General features: G+C 48.0%; 1 protein-coding gene across 3 annotated transcripts in view; it reads left to right on the top strand.

The window, feature by feature from the left end:
* The window catches only part of LOC117981721 (uncharacterized), a 215,765-nt gene that overhangs the window by 146,570 nt on the left and 59,721 nt on the right, over positions 1 to 9,474 (top strand). For 2 of the 3 annotated variants that reach the window (XM_055091838.2, XM_034967619.3), the window contains exons 2-3: positions 7,974 to 8,144; positions 9,008 to 9,135. Coding sequence is in view for 1 of the 3 variants with exons in the window: in XM_055091841.1 (XP_054947816.1) it covers positions 7,983 to 8,144; positions 9,008 to 9,135 (290 nt within the window). In the remaining 2 variants the exon portion in view is untranslated. Of the gene's footprint in view, positions 1 to 5,884; positions 6,250 to 7,973; positions 8,145 to 9,007; positions 9,136 to 9,474 lie in introns of those variants that run through there. The other variant, XM_055091841.1, reaches the window with a different exon arrangement.

Here is a 9,474-nt window from a genome sequence, read left to right as displayed (position 1 = left end):
TGTTTCTCTATATCTTCATTCTTAAATTTCCAGAAGAAAAAATTTTGTGTATGTTTATGAAGGTCTTTTCTTTAAACATTACATTTTTTAAAGTTCTATTTAAACAAAAATCTTAGCAAAAATCTGTTATCATTATCAATAAAACAAAACAAAACACAACATAACCTTTGTCTCTGAATAACATGGTGCTGCTACAGGAAACTGTTACATCTGCATTACAATTAGCTGCTATTCCTTAAGCTGGCTGGGAACACAAACTAGAATAAAAATAACAGACATGTCCCTCACCCAGATGCTCCCAGACCCTGTTCTAAAGAAATATTAGGGAGAACAGGGACTTCATTCTTTCAAATGACACTTAAATTTAAAAAGAGGAGAATGATGGCAATGGTTGAATGTAAGTCTGAGAAGCTAAGACTTCTGTGAGTGAAAAATCACAGTGGTCTTGGCAAATGACTATGGCAAGAAACGGTAGTAACTGTCGTCCAAAACTTAACAAGTAAACAAGAAAGCTTCTCTTTGGTCCCCACATCCCCACCCTTTAGGAAGGAATCTATCCATCCAGTCTGCAATCTTCACACATCACAAGTAAGATTTGCATTTCTCAATGTGGGCCTCTCTCAGAACACAATGACCAAGAACAGCCAGCTACGACAAAGTCATACCTGAGTGTCGGGGCCCGATTTTCCCTTGTGCACGTCCCCTGTTTCCAAGTCTTCAAAGTCACCGTAGAGCTCCTCTGGGAAAAGAACACCCAAAGGCTGCTCTGTGAGCCAGGCATGCATGTGCTGCTGGCCCCACCCACGACAGGCCCACAATGCGCTCCGCCTTCCAAGCCTCATTCTTACTGTTCCCGTCACTAGACACACAGGCAAAACTTTGCACTAGGGAATGCTTCGTAAAACAGTTAGTATTTCATCATCTGTTTAGGTAAACTAAATGGACCCAATCCACATTTCCGCACTTCATGTCAAAAATCCCAATCTCAATTTTTCCAGTATAGATAATGGACACTCTTTCGTTTTTGTTTTTTTTTTTTTTTTTTTGGAGACGGAGTCTCACTCTGTCACTCAAGCTGGAGTGCAGTGGCACGATCTCAGCTCACTGCAACCTCTGCCTCCCAGGTTCAAGCAATTCTACTGCCTCAGTCTCCCGAGTAGCTGGGATTATAGGCACCCGCCACCAGGCCTGGCTAATTTTTGTATTTTTAGTAGAGATGGGATTTCACCATATTGGCCAGGCTGGTCTCGAACTCCTGACCTCGTGATCTGCCCTCCTCAGCCTCCCAGAGTGCTGGGATTACAGGCATGAGACACTGCAACCGGCCAATGGACACTTTTTATGAAAGACACAGAGGTCTATCTGTGTCCCCCAAATGAATAATTCAAAGAGTGAATGGAAAAGTCCCATGCTGATAACCAGCACATGTGAAAAGGAGTCTCAATGTAAGTTCAACTCAACACAATCGTGTAACACACCTAGGGGAAATTTTAGATCATATAAAACATAGCATTTAGATTAACAGTAGAGCCCCAAACCACACCAAACCCATGGGAAGAGCTTATTCACTCATTCATTCCTTCATTTGTTTTTGGAGCTCTGGGTTCAATTATAGTTCCCACTCTTAAAAGAAATAGACAAGTAAGGCTGGGTGCAGTGGCTCACACCTGTAAACCCAGCACTTTGGGGGCCCGGGAGGCAGAGGTTGCAGTGAGCCATAATTGTGTCACTGAACTCCAGCCTGGGTGACAAAGTGAGACCCTGTCTCAAAAAAAGGAAAACAAAAGAAAGAGGCAAGTTAAAACCCATTTGGGAGAGCAATGTTTAGAAGGCTATTAAAACATTTTCACATAAGGGCCAAAGAACCAGGTAGACGTTATAAAAGGAAGCTCCTATTTGTAATAAAAGCAAAAAAGGATAAAATAGGAATAAACCTAACAAGAAGTGCACCAGAACTTTATTTATTTAAAAAAGAAGAAAAGCTTTAATATGCTACCAAAGGACAAAAGGAATAGCATCACTACCAACACTCGTAAGTGCTCTCCACACCAGGCACTGTGTTAAGTACTTTCCTTGCCTTAACCACATTCTTCAACCCATGGAAGTAGGTGTTGTAAATATTATATACTGAATAATGGTATGTCCTCATTTGAAGACTCGACATCACAAATACGCCAATTCTCCCTTTACACAGTTACAACCCGAAACCACCACTAAGGATTTCTGGTCTAAAGAAGATAACACATTACACCCTCCTAAGAAATGTAACCCAAACTCTAGAAATAATAGACAGGAGATGATCAATGGAGAATTCCAAAAGGTGGACAGAAAAAGGCTGCTGAGGGACTCTAGGACTAGGGAATGCATAGTGGCCAGGTGTCTCCCTGGACCTCATCCAACAGGAAGGTGACCCAGGCCCAGAGTTTCCCAACTCCCAACGTAGCAATCGAAGGCAACCCAGGCAGACTCAGTCCCCGCAGATCAAAGGAGATCTTCCCCACAACAAGAAAACCAGCTCCACACACCAAGACAACCACCATTCCCCACCCACCTAGCTGCAGCAGGTGGCCCAGCCTGGGGCAGCTCCCCTGTTCCTTCAGGTGGGCAACAGCAGGGACTGGTGGGAGAATCCCAGTGATACATATTAGCCAAACAGACCAAAATAACACCATGAAGGCTCTGAAATTAAATTGCCATTGGAATCACAGCCCACAAAGTAGACCAAGACCTACAGACTAAACCTAAACAGGAGGACTGCCTGCAAAAATAAAAAAATTACATAGGCAGATGTTGGAACCACCTGACTCATCACTTATAACAGTCAGTATAAAAATGCTTCAACAAGCAACTACAAATCCTATGGCAACAATCAAAGAACTGAAAACGTCAGCAAAGAAACTGAAGAAGAATCAAATGGAAATTACACAAATATAAAATACAGTAACAGAAATATAAAAAAAATCTAACTGGATAGGCTCTATTGAGTAAAAGTGGAGACGACAGAGGAGAGAATCAGAGAAGCTGAAACCTGATCAACAGAATTCACCCAGTCTAAACAACAGAGAGAAAATAACCTGAAAACAAACGAACAGAGCTGCACGGACCTGTGGGACGATAACAAAAGATCCCACATTTATGTTATCTGAGTCCCACAGGAGACCAGAGCTGCCAAAGCATGCAAATAACGAATTCCTGAGGCTTCCCACGTTTGGTGAAAGATATAAACTTACAGATTCAAGAAGCTGAGCAAACCTCAAAGTATCCCAAAAGAAAGCAACACTGATTAAACTTTCAAAACTAAAAACAAAGAGCAAAAATGGCAGAATGCCTGTAGGGACATGCCAACTCAAATGCCATGGAGGCCAGAAGGAAGTGGCACAACATTTTCAAGTGCTTAAAAAAACCAACCAAACAAAAAAACTGTCGGCTGCAAATTCTATATCCCATGAAACTACCCTTCAGAAATGAAGAGAGAAATAAAGACATTCTCAGAGGAAGAGAATATAGGAATTTGTCACTGGTCAATTTAGAAATGCTAAAAAGTGGCTACAGAAATATGTTCTGTCATTTCCACAATACAAAAAATTAAAACAAAACAATCAAAATAAAAAAATGGCTACAGAAAGTTCTTATGCAGAAGGGATGAATATGGGACTATGGGAGGAGGGACAAAGGAAAGACCAGAAATGTGGATACATACACGAGACAATCCACAGTTCTTAAAATCACATTTGACGACTGAAACAAAAACTATACCACCACGTACTACTCAAGCCAGTGATTTATACAAGTGGAAAAGGTAAAGAGACATAAATGCAAGGCAGGTTTCCACACTTTGAAGTGGTAAATACTGGTACCAGTAGACTACTATATTACAATACACATATTGTAACATCCAGAGCAAACACTTTAAGACTATACAAACAGATACACGCAACAACATTATACAGAACTAGATCAAGATGGAGGGAAAGAAAACGGAAACAAAAAAGCAAATAATAAAAACATCAGACATAAGCAATTATGTAACAATAAGCACCTTAAATGTAAATGGTCTAAATAAACCAAAAGACAGATTGATGGAGAGCCTATAATAAACACATGGTCCAACTAAATACTGTTCATAAGAAACTTCAAACTCACTTAAGGACCTAAGTAGGTTGAAAGTAAAAGAATGGAGAAAGATATCCTGTGAAATCATTAATTTCTTAAGGAAGCAGGAGTGAATATATTAATATCTCATGAAGTAGACTTCAAGCAAAATAATTTACCAGAGCTGGAGAGGGTCTTCACTGAATTTTAAGATCTAAAATTTCCTATGCTGCCTTGACATCTTTGAGCCTCACAGGGCCCCAAAGGCCTAGCCGTGGGTTTTCCTGTTTCTACCAGACACCCCCTACCCCGCCACCCAACAGGAAAGGCTCCCCACCTGGCTAGTTCTTTTATCAGCCAGAACAGTTGCACCTCAGCCTAAGAAGTTTCACTTCACCTGTCTGCCAGCCCATGAATTTATTCAAACAAGCCAATTGCTCTCCCCCTCGGGAACCATTGGTCATTGTGTGCTCTTGTTACTACCAAGCCTGCCTGCTTCCTCAGCCCGCAGCCCTCACTCCGCTACAGAGTGCGGTGCCCATCTGACCCTGTGTGGCATGCAGTGCCCTCCTCTGAGATGTGGGTATATGTGACCAAAACACTGCTGTCAATCTCATCCATCCACGCCAGGTGTCGTGTTCAGCCATCTCCTACACTTTAGGGCAGGGACCCCTCCTTCACCAATGGGGTGAAAAGGAAGTGACCATAACAACTGCTTAATGACAAAAGGATTAACCCACCAAGAAGACATCTACTTCAACATCCTCCTCTTAGCAACTGTTAAAACTAGGCAGAGGCCGGGCACAGTGGCTCATGCCTGTAATCCCAGAACTCTGGGAGGCAAAGACAAAGGATAGCTTGAGGCCAGGAGTTCGAGCCTGGGCAACATAGCAAGGCCTCATCTCTCCAAAAAATTTTAAATTTAGCCAGGTGTGCCGGCACACACCTATAGTACCAGCTACTCAGGAGGTTAAGCCAGGGGAAGTACTTGACCCTAGGAAGTCAAGGCTGCAGTGAGTCATGTTCGTGCCACCGCACTCCAGTGTAAGTGACAGAGTGAAACTAGGCAGAAAAGGAGCAAGGATTTACAAAAGATCTGAACAGTCAACCAGCAAAATGTGACATCCGTATAACACCCCACTCCCCCACAGCAAAACACACACATTTTTAAAGCCAATAGAAATCTACCAAGATGAAGTACACTTGGGGCAATAAAAGAAATAACAGCAAATCTTGCTGTGCGCCCCTCTGCGCTGGCGCCGGCGCCGTGCCCCTCTCTGCGCCTTCTTTTCTCACCATGGGGAAGCGTTTGGGGGCCTCTTGAGGGACCCCCTAGATGCTTCTACTCAGAGCCCCCAAAGCCGGGGAGCCTCCACTCCTCTGTCTGCAGCCTCCCCTGTCGGTTCTCGCTACCCAGGGTTCAGTGGCCTGGGGGCTGATGGAGGTGGTTGCCTCTGCCAAGGCCCCTCCCGGCACCTCCCTGGCTCATCCAGCCCACCTTCCTCCCACGCTGGCTCACGCAAAGTGCTCTGGTCACCAGGAGCCCTTCCTGACCAGCCCCGGCCCCTTCTTGGCCTTCGCCCACCTGGCCTCCCCTGGAGCCCTGACCTGGGTGCCGGGCCTACTGGGTCCAGAGCCCACCCCGCCCTGAACAACCCCGAGTCTCAGCCACCCTCAGCTCTTACCCTTTCACAGCTGGGGAGTGGAGCCTGGGCCTGCGCCTCTCCGCCGCTGTCCGCCTCTCCGCCGCGCCGCCGCCGTCCGCCTCGCCGCCGCGCCGCCGCCGCCCGCCTCTCCGCCGCGCCGCCGCTGACCGCCTCTCCACCGCTGTCCACCTCTCCGCGGCGCCGCCGCTGTCCCCCTCTCCGCCGCGCCAACGCTGGCCGCCTCTCCGCCGCTGTCTGCTTCTCCGCCACGCCGGCACCGGCGCTGTGTGCCTTTGCAAGGGCGGAGCTGCGTTCTCCTCGGCACAGACCCGGAGAGCATTGCGAGGGCGGAGCTGCGTTCTGCTCTGCACAGACCTTGGGGCACCGCCTCGCTTTGGGACAACTCGGGGCCGCATCGACGGTGAATAAAATCCTTCCTGTTTGCAGCCATGTTTGTGGTTGGTGGCAGCGATGGACACTGCAGCCAGCCAGAGTGTAGAAAGGCATCGGGGTAAGTGCGCTATCCAGGCTGCACTGCTGGTGGCCTGGGACGGGTTGGGAGCCCTATCTCAGGCATCACTGCCCGTCTTGGGTGGCTGGTTGGGTGTGCTATCTGGGGCTGTGCTGCCTGCACCGGGGGGGGGGGGGCGGTTTGGGGGCTCAAACCGGGGCTGCACTGCCTTTGGCGGCGAGCCGGTTGGGGGCACTATCCCAGACTGTATTGCTGGCAACAGTGAGGTGGGTTAAGTGTGCTATCTGGGGCTGCACTGTGCGGCTGTGGGGGGGGGGGGGGTGGCGGTTTTGGGTTGAGGGCGCTATGGGCTGCTGTAATGCCCATGGTTCGGGGAGGCGGGGCAGTTAGGGTATGTTGGGTGTGCTATTGGGGGGACGACACTGCTGGTGGTAGGGGGCAGGGTGGGTTGGGGGCCATATCAGGGGCTGCACTGATTGCTTTAGCTAGGATTTCTGGTACTATGTTAAACAACAGTGGTGACAGGGGGCATCCATATCATGTTCCAGATCTTAGAGGAAAAGCTTTCCATTTTTCCCCATTCCATATGATTCTAGCTGTGGGTGTCTTTCCTGTAGTTTTTATTTTGTTGCGGTATGTTTCTTCTGTGCCCGTTTCTTTGAGGATTTATAGCATGAAGGGATGTTGAATTTCATCAAATGCTTTTTTGGTTTCAGTTGACATGATCATACGGTTTTTGTCGTTTATTTGGTTGATATGATGTATCACATTGTATGTTGAGTGACTCTTGCATTCCAGGGATACATCCCACTTGATCATGATGAATTATCTTTTTAATGTATTACTGAATTTGATTCACTGGTATTTTGTTGAGGATTTTTGCATCAATATTAGAGATCCTGGCCTGTAGTTTTCTTCTTTGATGCTTTTATCTGATTTTCGTGTCACAGTAATAATGGTCTCATAGAATAAGTTTGGAAGTATTCCCTCCTGTTTTTCAAAATAGTTTGAGCAGGATTCGTACTAGGTCTTTAAATTGTTTGGTGTGAAGCCATCAGCAGTGAAGACATCATCAGTTCCTGGGCTTTTCTTTACTGGGAGACTTTTTCTGATGGCTTCAATCTCATTACTTGTTACCAATCTGTTCTGGTCTTGGATGTTTTCATTGTTTAACCTAAGTAGGTTGTATGCATCTAGGAATTTGCCAATTTCTACTAGGCTTTCCAATTTATTGGCATATAATAGCCAGTTATGATCCTTTGAATTTTTGAAGTATTAGTTGTAATGTCTCCTTTTTTTAATCTGTTGATTTTATTTATTTGAATCTTGTCTCTTTTCTTAGGCTGGTTAAAAGTTTGTCAATTTTGTTTAGCTTTCCAGAAAACCAACTTTTCGTTTAATCTTGTGTGTTTTTTATTTCAATTTTGTTTCTGCTACGATCTTATTTATTTTCTTATTTTCGGTTTAGTTTGTTCTTACTTTACTAGTTCTTTAAGATGTATTGTTTATTTGAAGTTTTTCTTTTGTTTGGATAGTAGGCACTTATAGCTGTAAATCTCCGCCTTTGTACTGCTTTCTGCATAACAAGTTTTGGTATACTGTGTTTTCATTACCCTTTGTTTCATGAAATTTTTGAATTTCTGTCTTAGTATCTTCATTGACCCGCTAGTCATTTATTCAGGAGGGTAGTGTTTAACTTCCATGTGATTGTATTGTTTCCAAAATTACTTTTCTTATTGATACCTAGTTTTATTCCTTTGCAGTGAAAGAAGATGGCCACGGAGACAGACAGCAGCGTGGTCAGAGTGGTAGGAGCCGGCCATCAGGGAGAGCTGCTCCATGCCTGGCTGCTGGGAGCTAGAGCCTGTGGCCCACTGGCTTGCCTTATGGTAGTTGGTGGTGGCGGTGACAGAGACTGCAGCATGACCAGAGTGGTAGGACAGGGGCTATCCAGGGCTGCACCTTTCGCAGTGTGGGGTGGGTTGGGGGCGCTATCCAGGGTGTCATTGCCTGCATTAGGGGTACTGGTTGGTAGCACTGCACAGGGCTGCACTGCCCACGGCAGGGAGGGTGGGTTATGGGTGCTTTCTGGGGCTGCAATGCCCATGGAGGAGGACAGGTTAGGGCATATCGGGTATACGCTACTGGCGGCATTGGGGGACGGAGGTGAGGGGCGCTATTGAGGGCAGGACTAGCCGTGGAGCGGGGGCGAGTTCAGTGCTATCAGGGGCTGCACTGCTGGCGGCAGTCAACAGAGTTGGCATCCAAGGAAGGAGTGGTTCTCCTCTCCCTGACTCCACACTCCAGAGGGCGAACCACTCTTGGTCATACTGGAGTGCGGCAGGGCACGCAGCGTTTGCATGGGAATCCTGAGCATGGCAGAGCCCCCACACCCACCGTGGTTCCTGGGCCTGTGCACTCTGGGTCTGTGCCTCAGAGGCTGCCAGGCACCCCTGGGGACACCACGGGGGACAGGGCCCTGTGTGTGGAGGTGTCCGGAACAGGAATTGGCACCTGGGTGCGGAGGGCTGGCTGGGTCTGAATTTGTCTTCTTCTCCTGTTCCCCGAGGAGTGCAGCCCCGGTGGGCCCAATGGTTCCTGTGGAGTGGGGAGCTGGGTGCTGTGGTGTCTCCAGCACCCACCCCAGACCCCAGTTCCCGGCCAGCTTGGGCCAAAAGGAGAGGCTGGACTTTGGAGGGTGGGTGTGAGTGCCTTTGCTGAAACTGGCCCCTGCCACCCAGTGGCCAGCATGACAAGTTGAGGCTCTAACGCTTCCACTCCTCACAACTTCCTCTAGGCTTTTCTGGCTTTGCCCGCCCAGCTGCTCCGTGCCAGGAGGAGGAGGAGACACCTAGAGCCTGCAGCACCACGGCTCGCCTCGCTGCGGGTGGGTGGCAGTGACGGAGACTGCAGTGTGCCAGAACGGTAGGAGAGCGGCCGCGCTAGGAGGGCAGGCGGCTGCAGGCAGGGTTGGGAGTCAGGCTTACAGCGATGGACGGGCTGCAGCAGTGGCCAGGTGGTAGGAGCCTTGTAGGGAGGGCTGGTGCATTGGCAATGGGCCTGGCTTTGCCCTGTGCCTGCCGTGGATCTGGCCCTGTACTGCCCTGCCTTGCCCTGTACCTGCCCTACTGTTACCTGGACTCTCGGCCCTGTCCTGCTCTGGTCCCATCCTGTCCCTGTCTTGGCCCTGTGCTACCCTGTCCCTTCCCTGGTCTTGCCCTGGCACTGGCCCTGCCCCGAACCTGCACTGGCCTGACCTTGGCT

Source organism: Pan paniscus, chromosome 11 (genome assembly GCF_029289425.2).
Source record: "Pan paniscus chromosome 11, NHGRI_mPanPan1-v2.0_pri, whole genome shotgun sequence".
NCBI classification, from domain to species: domain Eukaryota; kingdom Metazoa; phylum Chordata; class Mammalia; order Primates; family Hominidae; genus Pan; species Pan paniscus.
Note: the sequence above shows the minus strand (reverse complement) of the source record. Positions and strands in the feature narration are given on the sequence as shown.